Source organism: Oxyura jamaicensis, chromosome 7, assembly GCF_011077185.1.
Source record: "Oxyura jamaicensis isolate SHBP4307 breed ruddy duck chromosome 7, BPBGC_Ojam_1.0, whole genome shotgun sequence".
Taxonomy (NCBI): domain Eukaryota; kingdom Metazoa; phylum Chordata; class Aves; order Anseriformes; family Anatidae; genus Oxyura; species Oxyura jamaicensis.
In genome coordinates, this window is record NC_048899.1 from 6,714,955 (window position 1) to 6,734,656 (window position 19,702).

The 19,702-nt window shown below is 42.1% G+C and overlaps 1 protein-coding gene across 12 annotated transcripts in view; it reads left to right on the forward strand.

The window, feature by feature from the left end:
- UNC80 (unc-80 homolog, NALCN channel complex subunit) overlaps positions 1-19,702 on the forward strand; it is a 127,706-nt gene that overhangs the window by 80,602 nt on the left and 27,402 nt on the right. For all 12 annotated transcript variants that reach the window (XM_035332012.1, XM_035332007.1, XM_035332013.1 and 9 more), the window contains 15 exons: positions 1,543-1,643; positions 2,514-2,600; positions 3,391-3,574; positions 4,254-4,348; positions 5,258-5,347; positions 5,717-5,818; positions 6,778-6,958; positions 8,505-8,773; positions 10,429-10,563; positions 11,288-11,426; positions 12,776-12,872; positions 13,528-13,698; positions 13,912-14,004; positions 15,701-15,736; positions 17,314-17,532. In XM_035332012.1, the coding sequence (XP_035187903.1) occupies positions 1,543-1,643; positions 2,514-2,600; positions 3,391-3,574; positions 4,254-4,348; positions 5,258-5,347; positions 5,717-5,818; positions 6,778-6,958; positions 8,505-8,773; positions 10,429-10,563; positions 11,288-11,426; positions 12,776-12,872; positions 13,528-13,698; positions 13,912-14,004; positions 15,701-15,736; positions 17,314-17,532 (1,999 nt within the window). The remainder of the gene's footprint in view (positions 1-1,542; positions 1,644-2,513; positions 2,601-3,390; positions 3,575-4,253; positions 4,349-5,257; positions 5,348-5,716; positions 5,819-6,777; positions 6,959-8,504; positions 8,774-10,428; positions 10,564-11,287; positions 11,427-12,775; positions 12,873-13,527; positions 13,699-13,911; positions 14,005-15,700; positions 15,737-17,313; positions 17,533-19,702) is intronic.

Consider the following 19,702-nt stretch of genomic DNA (forward strand, 5'->3'; position numbering starts at 1 on the left):
AGTATGGTATGAGTATGATGTATATTTGTTACAAAGCTTATGAATAACCTTTTCAATCCTCACAAACTAGTGGCAAATGGGTGGTCAACAGAAATGTGATCTTGTAGGCTCTTTATGTTCTTTGCTCTGGGTTTCAAATGATATCTGCTATCTTTTGGGACCCTGAAAAGGCTCCCAGTTCAAGAAGGATGTTCGGAAGCTGGAAAAGATCTAGCAAGGGGATACCAGGACAGTAAGAGGCCTAAAACAGGTGTTCTGTGAGGATTGATTGTGGAAGCTGGGCTTGTTTTGTGTAATGAAACGGAAACAAACAGGAACTCTACCATACAGGTTGCAACTTAGGGGGTTCAGGATAAAAATTAGGAAAGAACTTGTCTACCAGGAGCATAGTGCAGTCTCCATGGAATCTCCATCCATCTCCTTCCACAGCAGCTGTCAAGCCTTGGCTAGACAGCACTGTGATTGACATAATCTGGTGTTGGTGACAGTCTTGCTCCAAGCAGGACTTGGACTAGAGACGTCCCGAAGCCTATTCCCACCAATATTTGTTTGATCCTATGACAAGTGGAAATCCAGCTATACACAGTTCTAACATTTTGTTTATGGTCTGCCATGTATTTGTAAAGTAATAATAGATTCTTCTGTATTTGTGTCTCTTAAATGTTTATAGATGGTGGACTGTTGCTCTTCCTTTCTCATCGCTCATCATGATGGGTGATTGCACACTTAACTTTCTGTCACATTCTTTATTCAGTTTTTGGTGGGTGTAGCCAGTCACCTAAATAATATGTCATTTTGTGACAAAGAACTGAGCACTGAAAGCAAAACAACGAATAATTCTCTGCTGTTGTTAATCTTCACAGGGCTGCGATTAATTACACTTTGGGGAGCTTATCATCAACATAATCCCCTGCCGACTATCTAAAACTGTCCATTAATACCAGATAAAGTCACTCAGTGAATCACCATGAGGTGGCGTTTCCATGCATGAAGTATATGATTTTTTTTTTTAATTGACATATTTGCCCATATGGAGTTGTGAATCCAAGCAGTTATTGCTTTATTATTTTTCTGACTACAGTGCTGAAGTGATTCCTATCCTATCACCAGAATTTAGGGAAGGCAGCGATAGGACAAGAGGCAATGGCCAGAAACTGGAACGCAGGAAGTTCCACACAAACATGCATGAGAACTTCTTTACAGTGTAAAAAAATTCTCCTTCTCTGGAGAAATTCAGGACCTGCCTGGATGCTTTCCTGTAGGGAACCTGCTTCTAGCAGGGTGGTTGGACTTGATGATCTCCAGAGGTCCCTTACAACCCTTATGGTTCTTTTATTAGATTTTTGCTTCAAATGACTGCAGTGGTGAACAGGAATCATAGTGCTTCAAAGTAGCTCCTGTGTGTTTCAGTACAAAAATGCTAATTGTAGTAAAAGGTTAGGAGCATTTGCATCTAAGTGCACCATTTCAAGGCTTTTCTAAGGGAAAGACCATGTTTTATTTCTGTTTTCTTTCTGACTGTGTTTTCTTTCTGTTTTACAGTAAGTGCTGTTGCTCAGCAGGTCCTGTGGAACTGCTTAATTGAAGACCCCTCTACAGTCCTGCGCCATTTCCTTGAGAAGCTCACAATAAGCAACCGACAGGTAAACTCCTCTTCTCCCCATTGGGCTTGTATATTGCTTAGAGCAGGGGAGAACAGCTGCAAGCAAAATCCCTCTGTGGGTAGTTTCTGGAGAAGACCATCTGCAATTATAATGTGCTTCAAAGTGTTTTAGGCCATACCATCAGTTGGCTTCAGGCACTGTCCACTGATGTAAATGGGACACAGCTCATTTACCCCTGCTAAGGATGTGACTTGCTCTAAGCCTAGCCTTGAACAGATGCTTAGTGAAGCACAACCCTTTCTATCAAAAACAGGCCGTATTACCTCCACCCATGCCATCCTGTTCAGTTTTTTCTCAAAGGTCTCGTGGCCTTGTCTCTCAGTCTGTCTGTCCTTGGCTGACAGTGAAACTCTTTTCCTTCTACCTGCCTTCCTTCCCACCTTAAGAAATTAATTAGTCTGCATTAAAGAAAGCAGCTTCTAGAAGAAGGAATGTTAGATTCTGCCCCAATCTCCTACCCAGCAACCACAGTTACTGAGTTGAGCTGTGCTAGATTTCGCAGTGTCTCAGCAACATTATCTAGGCAGCCATTTGTTGTGGTAAGCAAGGATTAGTATTATTACAGGGAGGGAAGTGCAGAATCAGGATGCTACAGTCAGGACAAACGGCAGTAGGAGATATTGGCCTCTCTCCGATGAAAAATAAGGATGTTGACCTGGATGTTGTGCCCTGGGTCTTATTTTGGGAAATATGGGAACAGTCACAAGCATAGCGTGCCACTTCACACACCAACAGACAGAACTGACCAAAGGGATGCAGAAAAATGGGAGGTAACAAAGCTGGGGAAGACAAGTGGAGAAATACATTTTCTATTTTGTGATGGAAAGAAAACATTTGATCTTCTTTTAGGATGAACTGATGTATATGTTAAGGAAGCTTTTGTTGAACATTGGGGACTTTCCTGCGCAGACGTCTCATATCCTTTTTAACTATTTGGTGAGTAGCTTGTGAGTCAACTGCGCAGCTCATAATCTCACCTCTATCTGCATGTGTCATAAGAAGTTAATGCCACAATCTGCAAAGAAATAAGTGCTCTGTGTCTTTTTATTTATGGTTCATATCTGCTTCTGGCTGTAGATGCAAAATACCAGGCTTATATCAGCTTTTTATTCCATATAGGAAGAGGAACCTTTAACTTTTTATTAAACTGCTAGACTTCCTGTTGTGAATTTCTGAGTTAAATCATAGATGATTAGTTGTAAATGAATAGGAGGGTCACAATGTCAGAAACCTTTAATTATTTTACTTAATTTTCATTCAGAAAGTGCTTTGCTTTTGGACAGCCCCGTTGGAATAAAACTAGGAGCTTCTTTTATGATTGTGGAAAATGCATTTGCTGCAGTTTTTTCAGTTAAGAGATGGAAAAACCAGACAAGATGTATGCTACTCCAGGAGCCTTCTAGTGTTTGTCAGGTGTCTGTGTGGCAGCACATCAGAGCATAAAGCAAAGAAGTCTCTTACTGCAGATGTTTTCCCTTTTCCTCATCTACAATGTCTTTTAAGGCTGGACTGTAATTGCCCTTTTTGCCCCCACTCCTCATCTTCTATAAGAAAAAGGAAGACTGGTAGAGGCAGATTGTTCTGCAGTATGTGTAAACTTTCAGGATGTAAGTTTGTTTCATTTATCCCAAATGAAGAAAGAAGAATCATGTTCTTGTTCTGTGTTAATACAATGCCCTGCACAGTCAGAATGCATATAACCTGGTATTCCTCTTATTAACTGTAGGTGGGATTGATCATGTATTTTGTACGCACCCCATGTGAATGGGGCATGGATGCCATTTCTGCAACACTGACCTTCCTTTGGGAAGTGGTGGGTTATGTTGAAGGCCTTTTTTTCAAGGATCTCAAACAGACTATGAAGAAGGAACAGTGTGAAGTGAAACTGCTTGTGACTGCCTCAATGCCAGGTATAAGAAAAGAGTCTTTACCTCTACTACACTTCTAAGTTCATAACTGCCCTCTACCAAAAGGGAGATCTGTCAAACTGGATCAGACCTGCTACAAATGGCTGCTTTTTCTAAGTCAGTTTTTCTTGAGTTGAGGGTTCACTCAGTAAATTCCACCTCTAATTCCTTGAGATTCAGAAAATGGCTTTAAGAGCTCTGAAAGAAGCAAACAGAAGGTGAATGAGAACAATTATTTCAACTCAGGGCTTTGTGCCAGTTGGGCTGTGAAAGACTGGCAGGCTGATCCTTTTAGGACTGTGCCATTCAGACTGTTTGATGTAATGCAACCTATCATTGAAGTCTCAAGAAAGCCCAAGAAGGGTGTGCTGTGAGCCTAGGACTTCATGAGTAAGCAAGAGATTTCTTGCTGAAAAACAGATTTGACCTTTTATGCCTGTTCCTTCCCCAGAGCTGGCTTGCTGCTAAAGTCGCCAGCTCTATGTTTTAGGAACAGATCAATGTCTCATTGACTGTAGAAGTACAAGACTGTGCTAACATTGCATAACATATTCCAGGCAGGACTGACGTTGTCTGTCTGCCCAGGAATGAATTTTAACTATCACTTATCCTGTATGGGCAGTCTTTTGAAACTGGGGTAAGTAAAAGCCCAGGAAGAGTACATCTGCTTTTCTTCTTTTAGGCACAAAGACCCTTGTCGTACATGGACAGAATGAGTGCGACATCCCAACTCAGTTACCAGTCCATGAGGACACACAGTTTGAGGCCCTTCTGAAGGTAGGATTGAGTTTTTGAACTGAACAAACTGCTCAGTAGTACATTTACCTGACATACCTGTATGCCAGGAATACATTCTGCCTCATCTTCCTGGTTCAGTGTCAGGGGAGACACCTTGCTGTGACAGGCAATTCTGTCTTCGTATGAGGAGATCTTGGTTGCAAGAAAACAGAATCCCATATTAAAGCGTAATAGAAATGCCCTGACCTTATAGCCAGCCAAAGCCCCACAGATGCAAGTACATTTGAATACACTGCAGCTTGTTGGGTATTTGCTGTATATGATCCCTTGGATAAATACACAAATCACTGAAGTGTTTGGTTTTATCAACACTAAGCAGAATGATCAGGATTAGAAAGAGCAGAAATGATGACTCATTAGCTGTGATGAATGATATGTTGGGATTTAGGAGTTGTCAGGTCATTTCCCTTTTGGCCAAACATTCCTGGATGACTTTATGTGAACTACATAAGAAACAGACTTACAAAAGACTCAGGTTTGTCCATCATTAAGTTTTGATGGGAAACATGCGTGTCAGTGCTTTGAAAGGTCTGAACTGTAATGTCTCTGTACATCCCCTACCTCTAAAACTTGATAAATATGTAGTATGGAAATGGAAGCTGTAATACCCATATGGGTTATATGGCCAGGCAAATACATGCAATATGAAGATACCAAAATAAGTAACATTGGTCTTCAGGACTGTGATACCAGCATGCCTTTATTGTCACAAACATAGTAATGTACTTCATGATTAAAAAGAAATAAGAATTAATGCCAAAAGAGTGACAGAGCCTAGCAGGTTTATGCCTTTATACATTATTAGCAGGATATTCATCTTTTGGATATTTAGGTCTTTCTACAAGATAACTAATAAGTAATAGAATGTTTTTCTTCCTTCCCCTACAGGAGTGTTTGGAGTTTTTTAATATACCTGAAACACAATCTTCTCATTACTTTTTAATGGATAAGCGATGGAATCTTATTCATTACAACAAGGTAAGGCAAAGGTCAGGTACTGATTACTTTGTCCTTTCCATCTCATCCCTTTTTAAACATCAGGGTTATCTAAAGGAGAACAGGCAGCCCATAAGCAGAATTCAGTCCTGCGGGCACCACATGTCTGGTATTTAGTTGTGCTGAAAGATGGGAGTTTGTCAGAACAGGGCAGAGGCAGAAGTGGAGTCCCTTGGCTCTTAAATTATTGTCTAGCTTTCTCAGAAAAGCTTCACATAATGTTCCACAGTGTCTGGAAGGCCCTGCACAAAACTTTCTGAAAGGACTAAAAGGCCTCTTATTTGGTTCTAACTAGTGATGTTACAATTTGCATTTGTTTAACATTCACTTTATTGTTTCCTTTCCTGGCAGACCTATGTCCGTGACATTTATCCTTTCCGGAGGTCAGTTTCTCCCCAGCTCAACCTGGTACAGATGCATCCCGAAAAGGGTCAAGAGCTCATTCAGAAGCAGGTATCTTACTGTCACCGAACACCTCTGTCCAGAAACAAATCATGTAAATAAACCTTTCCTTTCCCTTTAAAGACCTCCACTCATGCTGCATGCGGATAGAGAGCTCTACTGGAGAAGGAGCATTTGACACTGAATCTGTCTCGGAAAGACACTGTCCTCCCCATCTTCCAGCCTCATGACATGATAATCTGTCTGATCCTGCTAATGTTCTGCAGCTTCCAGGAGCTCTCTCGTAGGAACTAAACCCTACCTAAAACATCAGGGCAGTGCTTTTAATGCTTCAGACCCCTGAGGGTGTTATTTGCTTAAACAGTAAGACAACAATATTGAATTCACTCCCTCTGTAGGAAGCTGCATACTTGGTTTTCCACAAAAGCAAAACTTGTCACAGTAGCACAGGGAAAAGTAGGGAAAAAAAGTTGCTCTAGCTATATCTGCAAAGGACAATACTAACCAGGAATAAAAAGGAAGGGGTTAAACTTGTAACCTTTGGTATAAATAGTTTTATTATGGTAGCCAAAAACAGACATGATGTTGACCGTTGACTATGACTTTGCGGAGAGCAACTGTATGGCTTTCAGTTTGGAGTTGGTTTGCCTCTGATCACCATGGGGTTTACACAGGCAGTTTCCACTGATCTACAAAAGACCACTCAGCACAGTTGCAAAACACTTGACAGCCATTCAGGGTCCTCTACAAGACTGAAATAGAAAGTGGTGTTAAAACTTCTTTATGAACATAATCCATCTTTGCTGAGTGGGGCTAAAACCCACCAGCCATTGCAAATTCTAGCAGAAGGGCACAGCACGTGCTTTCTGAGTTTCAGCAGGTTCCTCTGGGCCTTGAGTGCAGTCTCTTTACCAGCAGAGAAAGCTGTGGAAGCTAACCTAGAAAAGAGTACATTGTAAAGAGCTTTTTGACCAGACTGATACTGATCCTTGTCTCTTTTTCTCTTCCAGGTGTTCACCCGCAAACTAGAAGAGGTGGGGCGGGTGTTGTTCCTTATATCACTGACCCAGAAAATCCCCATTGCTCACAAGCAGTCACACGTATCAATGCTTCAGGAAGATCTGCTCCGTTTGCCTTCATTTCCCCGAAGTGCCATTGATGCTGAGTTCTCACTCTTCAGTGATCCCCAAGGTACGGCCTTTTAATGGCTTTCTCTGGTGGTTGTACAGGGCCCAGGAGGTTTATCTGAGGAACTTCATTTGCCTTAGAAACACACAGGCTTGTGGCATCACTGAAGGCTGACAAATCTCTTCCTAGGGAAAATGATACATAGCTGCTGGTTTGTAAGCATAACAGCAGAAAAAGCTTTGCTATGTTAGACATCTCTAGACAAAGTTACTTTCTTTGGACCCAGATGAGAATATAATTATGTATTAAAATTATGCATGAGGCTACAGCTGGAATACTGTGTCCAGTTCTGGACTCACCAGAACACGGGAGTTTTTGACAAACCAGAGTAGGTTTAGGGAAGGGCCGCTGTGGTGGTTAGTGAGCCAGGGCACTTGTCATATGAGGAGAGGTCATACGAGGACCTGGACTTCTTCAGTTTGAAGAAGAGAAAGCTTGGACATGAGATAGGGCACCTCATGGCAGACTTACAGTAAAGCAGCGCTGTGGTGAGAACAGCCAAGCTCTTCTCAGAAATGCACAGCAAAAGGACAAGAGGCAGCAAACGCAAATTGCAGCCAAGGAAATCACAGTTGGACAAAAAAAAAATCTTTACATTACAATCAGAAACAGAGAGGCAGTGCAGTCTTCTTCCACAGAGACTTGTAAAAGTCAGTCAATCAAGAGCTTGAGCCACCTGATTAGCTTTAAAGTTCATCTTGCCTGAGTCAGGGACCTTTGGTTGTCTCATTTAACCTAAATTTTTCTGTAACTGTCATGGGAGTATTTGCACTGATTTCTCTGAACTCAAGAACTCCAGTTGCCAGCTTGTTCCACACGAGCATCCTGCCATCTGGTCAGTGTTTTCAAACCCAGACACATGAAACACAGTTCAGAGAAAGTGTGTAAGACCCCACTGTGCATAACCGCAGATTAAGAAGAGCACAAAATACACTTTTTGGAAGCATCAGCTTCTAAATGAAGATTGGGCAAACTCTGTAGCAGGGATATAGAAACAGCTCTCTTTTTAGGAACTTTGCTCTGAAAGTCAAGTAGAGTTTCCAGGCTGACTTGAGAATTAAACAGGCCGCTGTTGCAGGGTGGTAAACATTGGCCAGTTCTGTAACAGGCCCTAAAAACACTTGCTTTCAGAAGCATTATTGGAGCTATGCACTGATGTCCTGTAATGTGTAGGATACCTGAAGGATAAAAATTCAACATAAATCCATGCAGCCATCCAGGTTGTGTGAGACAGATGATGATTGCATGCTTATATGTATGAGCTCAGATTTGCTTTCACTTTCTAAGAAGAGAATTTCCAACTAGGGGAGCAGATTTGCTGTGTGATATTCATCAGTCTTAGTCTTTATATGCTTTGTTTTTAATCATGGTTGGCTCAAGCCCTGTAAGGACTTGCAGAAATACAGGATGGGTGCAGTCACTTTGAAAAGGCAGAACTAAGGTCAGTGTTTGTGGAAGGGTTCTCTGGAGAAGCCTTTAGCCTACGGGAGTGTTGTGAGGCTGGCTGTTGAAGACAGAGTTGACTGTTGTTGCCTCTTCTCCCCCACAGCTGGAAAAGAGCTCTTTGGTCTTGACACTCTTCAGAAAAGCTTGTGGATTAAGCTGCTGGAGGAGATGTTCCTTGGCATGCCTAGCGAGTTCCCCTGGGGGGATGAGATCATGCTGTTCTTGAACGTCTTCAATGGTGCCCTGATCCTGCACCCTGAAGACAGTGCCTTGTTGAGGCAGTACGCTGCCACAGTCATTAACACAGCCGTGCACTTTAACCACCTCTTCTCCCTCAGTGGGTACCAGTGGGTCCTCCCCAGCATGCTGCAGGTGAGCCATTTCCATGAACAATACAAGGGAAGACCTCAGAGCGGGCATTTTGTTATAGAACTGGGAGTTAATGGATAAACTTTATGCCTGACTGTGGCCATCTGATGAGTCCTGGCGAGGTCCCAGGCTCTGGGTGCTCTGAGAAGACAAACATCAGATCAGGGTGGGAAGGCACAAATCAGCATTCCTGGGACTACATTCACATATCTTCTTGAGTAAATGACTATGTTTGCTTCTCTTCTTTAAGTAAATGCATGTCTGTCTCCCTCTCTCTTTACTTTCACACAGAAATATGAAGTTCTTGAAAATTTCCAGACCCTGGGTTTCCCTTGGTGTTTTTTTCCTCCAGGGATGGCTGAAATTTGGGGAATAGTTGAAATATCTAGACAAGCTACTTGCTGACTTACACTGGATTATATTAACTTCTTGAAGTACAATAAATATATAATCTGTAATTTAAATAGCAACAGAAAATTACACCAAGTGTTTTTAAAAATGTATACATCTTTTGCACGTAAGTGATGGAAACTATTGCAAGTATTAGAGGTGGAGTTTCTTTTCACTTTGAGGTATAAATATATATACCCTTTTTCTGTTAATATTTGGGAAAAATGAGATACTGAAAATAAAGAAATATCAGTATAGTCCTTCTATAGACAGTAACGCTTTCTGCAGGGCTCGAAGAGTGTATCTAAATAGAGATTTAGTAAATAAATAAATTCTTGTGAGTGTAGCAGGCCACTGAGTGGCCTCAAAAGCAACCTAAAGGCTTGTGATTGTACTAAAGACATACTACAAGACACACTTCAGGCTACTAAACCACTGAAAAATGAGTACATCTCTGCAAAGGTCTCTCACAAAAATTTTTAGGAAACCTTCAAAGAGCCTTGTGTTATATTGTGAGTTTTGCACCACCATAAAATCTCAGCATTACCTGCTGCCAGCGAATAGCAAGAAAATGCTAACCACCCCCGCCCCAAAGCTCCCAAAGACTTGTACCAGCAGAGATGTGCAGACAGGCAATTGATATGGACAAAGGAAAGAAGCACAGTGAAGTTGTTCCTAGCAATGTTATACTGTTTACATAACTTTGAGAAACAAATCCCACATCTTTGGCAACATGTTTGCTGCATGGTTCAGTGGTCAGCTCTGAAGGAAATGCCACTCTAAAAAACTTAAAATATCTTTAAAGTGGGTGGAAACATCAGTGTGTTGGAGAATGGGCTAGAAGTTCAAATTATCTTGACAAACTGGAGAGGCAGTCTGAAAAAAAATGAAAAACAAACAAACAAACATGATGTTAATGAGGTTGGGCAAATGTAGGTTCTTGTCTAAGAATAAGCAGCCACATGTAAACATGTAATGGAAAATTGCTGATTCAGTAACACTTCTGCCAGACAGAATATCAGAGTTACAGCTCTGAAACTAATTAGTTTCTGTTGAAGGTCAAAAAAAAAGAAAAAGAAAATGTCACATACCATTCTGGGATGACTATACAGAATTGTATCTTGTGAAAGACACATGGAATAATTCTGCTTCTGCAATCAACAGCACTCCTGACTTGGAGTCAGGCTGTAGTTGATTCAGTCTGGGATGAGGAGATGATGAGCCCCTCCATTGGAGTAGTACTTCCATGTCATTTTATATTTGCTCAGGTTTATGCTGACTATGAAAGCAACCCACAGTTACGCCAAGCAATAGAGTTTGCTTGCCGCCAGTTCTACGTTCTGCATCGCAAGCCTTTCATTCTGCAACTCTTCGCAAGTGTGGCCCCTCTCCTGGAGTTCCCTGTGAGTAAAAGCATTCCCTAGGCTTGGTGTGGGGAAGCGTATGTATGCAGACAGCCCACCTGAGAGATCACAAAAAGAAAACAGCTGGAGCATCAGCACAGTTCAGACTGAACACAGGCTTGCTGCACTTGGTGCTACACAGAACCATTCCCTGAACTTGTTTCTTCACACTTCTGTTCATCAGTTGATTGAGCGGGGCACTGAGTTGATGGGCCACTGGTATCCAGGCTAGTAAATGTAGTTTCTCTTTAAGTTTCTGTGTATAAATAGGTTATAAGAGGACAATAATGATTTGTAACTCTTCACACACAAATCATTTCTTAGAATCCAGCAATAAGAACAGAAAACGTACTGTCAAATTTTCGTACGTGTGAACTATACAGCTGGATTAGCCATGTTTTGAAATCTTCACTAATCACTTTTTAACATTTTAGTGAGTTAAAACAAATTAATAGAATTTTAATTTAAAGTGGGATTGCCAAACCTAACTGCACTTACACTGTAAGCACACACATCCTTCTTCACAGATCTGATTTTTGTGGGGAGTAAAGCTGTGTGCAGTTTTCAGATTATGCTTCCATTATAGCATCAGTCTGTTGAATCAAGAAGGAAAAAAAAAGGGGGGGGGGGAGGAAGAGCGAGGAATGGTTGCCAACTCCTTGAGATTCCCGGGATGCACACAGGTCCTCAGAAAATCAACCACAAATGTGTGTCATTGAAACAGGATGCTACGAACAATGGAACCAGCAAAGGAGTGTCAGCTCAGTGCCTGTTTGACCTGCTGCAGTCTTTAGAGGGAGATACTCCAGACATTTTGGACATCTTAGAGCTGGTGAAAGCAGAAAAGCCTCTCAAGTCATTAGGTAACAGCAAGTCATCCTTTGTTCAGTAATTCTGGTTTGTTATTTATTGATTAATCGTGTATTTCATGCAATAAGATTTGTTCAGGGTCTTTTTCTTCTCCCACAATGTAGTAATACCTGTTTCTTATGCCTCATGAATCCTTTAAGGTTGACTTTATTACCACCATCCACTAGATATTTTCTGCAGGAAAGGAATTATTAATTTATTTTATTCCAAAGCTCCTTTTCCTGCATTGAGCGTGCTAGTCTGAAACTAGCCCCTGGCATTTTGAATTTTGTTATGTGTGGGTGAAGAATAAAGATGCCTAATAAATGTTATCATGCTGACAAGATCAGTGTCATCCTCTGCACTGTTCCATGTGGGCAGGAAACAAAAGCATCCTCTCCTGTGGGCAGACTATGACTAGTAAGTGATGGATGCCATTCAGACATTTGACCATGCTGAGTTCTAGGAGGGGAGCAGATTTATCACAAAGCAGAATATATACGGCTGTGTGATGTGCCCAGGACACTGTGTCTCTTGGTGGTTATCCATGCAATGCAGCATTTAAAAATTTGGCTGTTTTTGTGATTTGCAGGGAAGTAATTTTGGCTGATTTTTATATGAATCTTTGACTTATTTTTCAAATTTGCACTTTCCAAGTGTATATTGACAGTGAGACTGTAGATTGGGACCTTAGCTTTAACTTGAGTTCCTGTACACCAAAGTCACTTATAAAAATGGGACTGTAACGTTATTGCAAATATTATTCTTTGGATACATTGGTTTCTTGGTACGTAAAATTTGTAGTCTGAGACTGAAAGGCTTTTGAAACCTTTTTCTCAAATCACTAGCAAAACAGTCACTTTTGTTCTGGAGGTCATCTGGCTGCCAATATAGCAGCTTAATTTTTAGAAATGTAACTATCTTCTTCCAGCGGTGGTGCATCAGTGTCATTTCCAGTTCGGTGGGAACACCTAGGAAAAAAAAAAGAGGAAGCATAAAAATTGTGCTTAAGCTCACATGTCCTTGTCATGTGTGAGCTTAAGATTTTGCTTGTGATGGGTGATGTTTGAAACAAGACTCCAGTAGCAGCTGTAGGCCTTATGCTCAGCAGTGATTTGACCGGCTAAGAATTGTTTCTCACCTGCTGGGTTCTTAGAAGTCAGGGTGCAAGTGGGAGTGCAGCACGTTTCTGTTTTGTAGATTAATTTTTGTCAAAAATCAAGAGCCTACTGGGGATTGTTAACATGAGAAGCAAGTAGTTGAAAATAGGGGAAAGAAAGGAGTGTGCTATCTTTTTTTCATATTCAATATGTTTGTGTACTACTTTTCTCATATCTTTTTTTCTCATACTTTTCTCCCTCAGACTTCTGCTATGGGAATGAAGACTTGACCTTTTCGATCAGTGAAGCCATCAAGCTGTGTGTGACAGTGGTGGCCTATGCTCCTGAATCATTCAGAAGGTGCTGGTCTGATTTTGTTTTCTTGGTTTGTAGAGACTCAAATGAGGCCTAAAAGTGGCACATGGCATCAGAAATCAAGGCAGACAAATCAAGGCAGAGGATATAGAAATGCATCTTAAGTACTAGGATTCCCTGTGAGGCCAAGTCTTGGGCTTCAGCACTGAGCTGGGTGGCAGCCTGAGCAGCAGTAATGTAGGCTGCACTTCCAGGTGGGGATCACGTTGTGTTATTAATGTTTCTGTCGTCAGAGAAGCAATTGATAGGGCACTGGAGGGCAGAAACAGGCAGCTGAAAAGAAAATGAAGATACAGAGAAAGTAAACTAGGAATACAAAAAGGTTAGGCTCCAAGAGGGAACCAGAGAAGAAAGAAGTCTCTGGAAGAGAAAATGAATGCCTGCAAGTGGATGACTTATTCAGAAGATACTTAAAAGTTCAGGCTGTTTCTATTATTGTTTTATGCATCAGCCATTTTTTTTCCCTGAAGTTCCTCATACAAGAGTTTCTTTGGCCCATGGCTGCTTAACGAGTGAGAAGCAATGAAACCACAGGCCAGAGGGAGTTCCAGGGGTTTTCAGATAGAAACTTAAGCCTCCACCTGATGTAAATTTCAGGATTGACAGGATATAACAGACCAAGTATTGGTTATTTTTCCAGCCTCCAAATGCTGATGGTCTTGGAAGCGCTGGTTCCCTGTTACTTGCAGAAACTCAAGCGGCAAACCTCTCAAGCAGAGACTGTGACAGCAGCTCGTGAGGAGATTGCTGCTATGGCTGCACTTGCCACCTCTTTGCAGGCCCTCTTGTACAGTGTCGAAGTTCTCACCAGGTAACTCACATCTTTCAAAGGTCTGAGCATGTGTTTGGTCATCAGTGTGGGGAAAAGGAGCTCATGGGAGCTCACAATATGCAAGTTATTTTGGATAATGGTTGAGTTTTAGACATGGTAAAATGAGTGCTAGGTTTCACCAGCCCACAAGCAGAGTTTCAGTGCACTTGTTATATTCAATCTTTAGTGTGTTACTCACCTTCTCTTTGCCAGGCCTATGACAGCCCCACAGATGAGTCGATGTGACCAAGGCCATAAAGGGACCACAACAGCTAACCACACCATGTCAGCAGGTGTGAACACCAGGTAAGTCAGTGGGTTTTTCTTTCTTGCTTGTTTTTCTGAACAGCTTTTTTTTTTTTTTTTTTTTTTTTTTTTGGTGCAAAGTGCTTCCTCAGCTGTCGGAGGAAGTGCTCTAGGTACTGTGAGACAAAGAACAGTCAGATAAAAAGAGCACATAGTTAGGACTGAATCTCTGACAGTAACCAAAGTTCCCAATAATATAAATTTTAGTTTAAAACCATGCGACTAAATAGAAGACCAGGATATTAATCCTGAAGTATAGTGACAAAGCGACTACGCCCGAGTTTTCTGCTTTGCTTCTTTCCAAGTCTACCGTCAAAGAGACCACTGGGCAGAGGCCAGTGTTTAGCAAAATAGTTATTACCAGTGGATAGCAGAAGGGTTGGATCCTTCCAGCCTCATTCTGAGACGCTGAGCAGCAGCAAGAGCTCAAACTGCATGTCACTTAAGACTCACAGAAATTAGAACATCCTTTATCCTTTTCCTTTGATTTTTGCAAGATTATGCCATGCTGTGCTTAAAATCTCTGTGTTTGTGCTGATCTGGAGGTGGAATTTTCACCTAGCTGTTCTTCCAGAGCAGAGTATTTTCCTGGAGTAGCAGTTCTTCCAGGGCAGAATATTCCTTCTTGAATTCATTTGTCAGTAACAGCTGATATTAAGTCTGTGTATAGCATGGTACAGTAAAGCACCATGGGCTATACTGGACTGTAAATCAGTAATATCTTTCTGGCAAGACATGTCTTCTTTTGTATTGAAGGGAGATATAAATCCCTTTCTGCATTAATCATCAAAGGACTATTGTATTACTTTATAAATGTGGAATGCACACATCTTGGTTGGTAACTCCTGGGATCAGTCTGTTACTCTTTAACAGACTGTTTCATCCAGGATTGGAGTCTCAGCAGTGAATTCAGCACAGCTTTGTGCTTCAATCCAGGATCAGAGAAGCAGAGAAACCCCTTCATGCCCAAGCCTGAAATGGATATATGCTGTTTACTTCCATTGCAAAAATGCTTCATCTAAGAAAAATAAGGTGTAATAGATAGTAGTTTGCTGATTTTAGAAAGCAGTTAATATGTATCTGCTGACAGGCAACATAGAGGCTCCTGATGCTGTGTGACTTGAGTATCGTGGCCTTAATTTCCAGATCTTTCCGATGATCAAGCAGACAGTTTCTGATCCAAAATACGTTTGCACTGCTCCAGGTTTCCTGCCCTTGTTTGTTCTGTTATTGCAACAGGCATCTGTTGACAACAGCAGGAGCCTCATGATGGTGGAATGGTCACTGTTCCAGCCTTGGACATGTTGTGCAGGCTTTGTTAATGCTTGCTCAACAAAAAGTAACAAGAGAAAATGACAACAAAACAAAACTCTGATTTCTACGAGGTGAGCTGTGACTTCCTGAGAGAGGCCAAGCACTGGGGTGAAAATCAGTAAGAGAAATTGTTTGAAAGCCTGAAGTTTTTCTTTCATAATGGCAGTAACTATGACAATCTGTTTTTTGCTGCTAGTTGGGAGATAAAGGCTATTCATTGTGGTCACTAACAACATGTAGCCATTGTTCCAGTGATAAAAGGTACCATCCTGTCTGTGAAGAGTATACCTCTGGGCTAGAACATTGTACTCTCTCTCAGCAAGGCACAGTTATGGCATTCTTAAGTTGCTGTTTTAAAACTCCACTGTTTCTCTTTTCTCAGGTACCCAGAACAGGGAGCCAAACTACACTTTATCAGGTACAGTAAAATCTTCACCCAGTCTTTTCTGACATGTGATGATCTGGCTGCTCATGGCTTGGACTGGCGTACACTTCGTCGGGTTAAAAACTGGCTAGATAGCCGAGCCCAAAGAGTTGTGGTGAATGGAGTTAAATCCAGTTGGAGGCCAGTCACTAGTGGAGTCCCCCAGGGCTCAGTACTGGGGCCAGTTCTCTTTAACATCTTCATCAAGTGCACCGTCAGTGAGTTTCAAGTGACACCAAGTTAGGTGCGTGTGTCGATCTGCTTAAGGGTAGGAAGGCTCTGCAGGAGGATCTGGATAGGCTGGACTGATGGGCCGAGGCCAACGGTATGAAGTTCAACAAGGCCAAGTGCCGGGTCCTGCACCTGGGGCACAACAACCCCAAACAGCGCTACAGGCTGGGAGATGTGTGGTTAGAAAGCTGCCTGGCAGAGAAGGACCTGGGAGTATTGGGTGATAGTTGGCTGAATATGAGCCAGCAGTGTGCTCAGGCGGCCAAGAAGGCCAACAGCATCCTGGCTCGCATAAGAAGCAGCGTGGCCAGCAGGTCCAAGGAAGTGATTGTCCCCCTGTACTCGGCTCTGGTGAGGCCGCACCTCAAGTACTGCGTTCAGTTTTGGGCCCTTCGCTACAAGAAGGACATGGAGGTGCTTGAGCAAGTCCAGAGAAGGGCAACGAGGCTGGTGAGGAGGCTGGAAAACAAGTCTTATGAGGAGTGGCTGAGGGAGCTGGGATTGTTCAGCCTGGAGAAGAGAAGGCTCAGGGGCAACCTTATTGCACTCTACAGGTACCTGAAAGGAGGCTGTAGTGAGGAAGGGGAATGGGCTAAAGTTTTGCCATGGGAGGTTTAGGTTGGATATTAGGAAGAACTTATTTACTTAAAGGGTTGTTAGGCATTGGAATGGGCTGCCCAGGGAAGTGGTTCAGCCACCATCCCTGGATGTCTTTAAAAGACGTTTAGATGTAGAGCTTAGTGATATGGTTTAGTGGAGGACTTGTTAGCATTAAATCAGAGGATGGACTAGGTGATCTTCCCAACCTAGATGATTCTGTGATTCTGTGAACTGCTCTGCAGCAGTTTCCAGATTTACTGGGTCCCACCCACTGTTGTTGTTGCAGCCTTTTTGCAGGGTAAGGTAACAAAAGATAGTTCATATAGAATTTTTTCTCATTCTCAACAAGACTTTGCAGGTGATGATTTCCCTTTTTCGATTGCCGATGCAACTATTTTTCTTTTCAGTTGCAGAGGAAAACATCTGTTGCAAAACAAGCTGGAGAAGTTGTTATAATCGTAGAATCACAGAACGACTTGGGTTGGAAGGGACCTAAAAGCCCAACTGGTTCCATGCCCCCCGGCATAGGCAGGGACCCCTCCTACTAAGTCACATTGCTCAAGGCCTCATTCAACCTGGCCTTGATCACCTCCAGGGATGGGGTATCCACAGCTTCCCTGGGCAGCCTGTGCCAGGGTCTCACCACCCTCTGAGTGGAATAATCTAGTAGATAGTTACAGTCTATCCCTGCTCTTCCACTGCCTTCACCACTTACTTTTTTCTCACTTTGTATCTTCCAGGGAGAACCTTCACTTACTGGAGGAGGGCCAGGGTCTTCCCCGAGAGGAACTGGATGAACGAATTGCCAGGGAGGAGTTCAGGAGACCCAGGGAGTCATTGCTGAATATCTGCACCGAGTTTTACAAGCACTGTGGTCCAAGGCTGAAGATTTTGCAGAACCTTGCTGGAGAGCCCAGAGTGACTTCTCTGGAGCTGCTGGATGTGAAGTCCCACATGAGGTATTCCACAGGCATTCTGCTGCTGCTTTTTCATGTCAGGGGGATTCCTTTCTTTTAGCTCTTATTTTTCATAATAGCAGACAGAGTGAATGACTTTTTGGTAGTGTTGACTACTGTTGCCGTCTGAACCATGCATGTTTTTAATGTTCCTTAGATTGTACCTGATGCTGCTTGTGTATAAAAAGGTTTAATATGCTCTCCTCTGGTCTCATTCAGACCACCACCTCCTGTGGATGAAACACATGTGGAGGCCCACCTGACACGTCAGAGTAAGTTATGGTTAAGAATAGAGTAGATAAGGCTGCCTCTTCCCCCGAAGCGTGAGGAAGCTACACGGCTGGCTGAATCTTCTCCTGTGACATTGTGTACCAGAACTAGCTGCCAACAAACAAGGAGAAAGGGAGAAAAGCCACTGCACCATATGGCATACATGCCTGAAATAGAGGGGAGGATGGGTCAGGAGGCAATTACAGGACCACCACCTCTCTGTGTGATACAGCAGGCACACAACTTTTTTATGAAGGTTCAGTACTGAGCCCAGCTGGCTGGTTGGACACTCATTGTAGCATCCAACTGTTTTGTGGGGTTCAGGCCTAGAAGGAATTGTGCATAGGCTTTTAATCAGCACTTTGGACCTCATTCTCTGCTATGCTGTGCTTGATGTTAATGGTAGCCTGCAAATAGGGATAAGTTGCTACTGAGAAGTTTGCCCAGATGTTAAAGACAAAAAAGCAGTAGAGCAGTGGAACAAGAGGGAATGGATCTGATTCTGTTGTCAGTTTTTCAGTCATCTTCAGAGGAAACTCTTTTTTCTGACCTTTATGCCTTTTTTTTTTTTTTTTTTTTTTTTTTTTTTTTTGCCTGGAAAGCCTTGTGACGCAAGCTGAAGGGAGATTGATGCTAGTAGTGCACCAAACCAAGTCTGTTCCTGCCCCCGGGACCAAGGAAAACCCTCACAAAACTACTCTACCTTTACATGCCTGCTCTGAAAACAGATGGCAAAGCCCTTTAGCTGGCAGATTCTGTCATGATTAGAGATCTTTGGAATCAGACTGTCTCTAGAGAACACAAAACCGTGTTTCAGAGTAATTTAGATCTTGTTTAACAAATACCCCAAATTCACCGGGGAGCAGGGAAGTGTTTTTGATTGGTTTATGTGTTTGCCATAAATTGAATGTTGCTCTTCCCCCCTCTGGTAAATATTTAATAATTTAGAAGGTAATTTTAAGCAGGAGATGTCTCTTACCTCAGATGCATGTCATTTATGTAATGCTTGGCTACAAACAAACTGAAGTTCTGATGGACTTGGATGCTTCTGCAGTACCACCTTTATATTTTTTCCAAGGAACACAAGCATCAGAAATTAATGCAGCTGTTTAACTGCATTACAAACTCAGTAAGAGTCTGAGATTAGAACTTTATGTTAGAAAACAAAGGTGAAATTCTCAGGCCAGATGACATCCTCGGTTAGACATGTTTGGTTTTTTTTTGAGGATTTCAGTGGGAGCAAGAAATACATGTCTGATGAATGAACTTCAGTGCAGTAAAGTAAAGGGCTTGCTATTTTTTTCCATATTAAATTACAATCCTGGTCTTAACAGTTGCATGTAACACCAGAGCACTCTTGAGTGTACTACCTGGAATTATTTGCTGTTTAACAGTAATTTGGGAACTTCATTTCTACATTTTTTCATATTCCAGAGAAATTAAGCTTAATTGCTCCTAAATCTATGTGTACAGAAGGTGCTGTTAGTATATGTTTTTGAAAAGATACTTCCCTGATAGAAGATTTCAGTGAAACAGTCACAGAACACAGTTACTAGCTGTTAACTACTGTATTCTTTTCAAGAGACAAGGTCTTTCATGGTGAATGGTTACAGCAATAATGCCAAGAGTTTGATTTACAGAAGATAATGAGTTGTGCTCTGATTCTCTTATGTCTCCTGGAAAGTGCTAGAAATGACTCTTTTATTATGGTTGGAACCAGAATTGCTTTATCATAGTTAGCCCTAAATAAAAGGAACATCTTCCTGATTATTACGTGAATTAATTTCATAAGTATCAGTTAAATGACTAACAGGATTTAGCCACAGGAAAAAATCTTTTCTAAGTAGACAGCAGATTTACCAGAATGTGATGCGACAGCTGTGGTCTTCAGAGGCTAATGGAT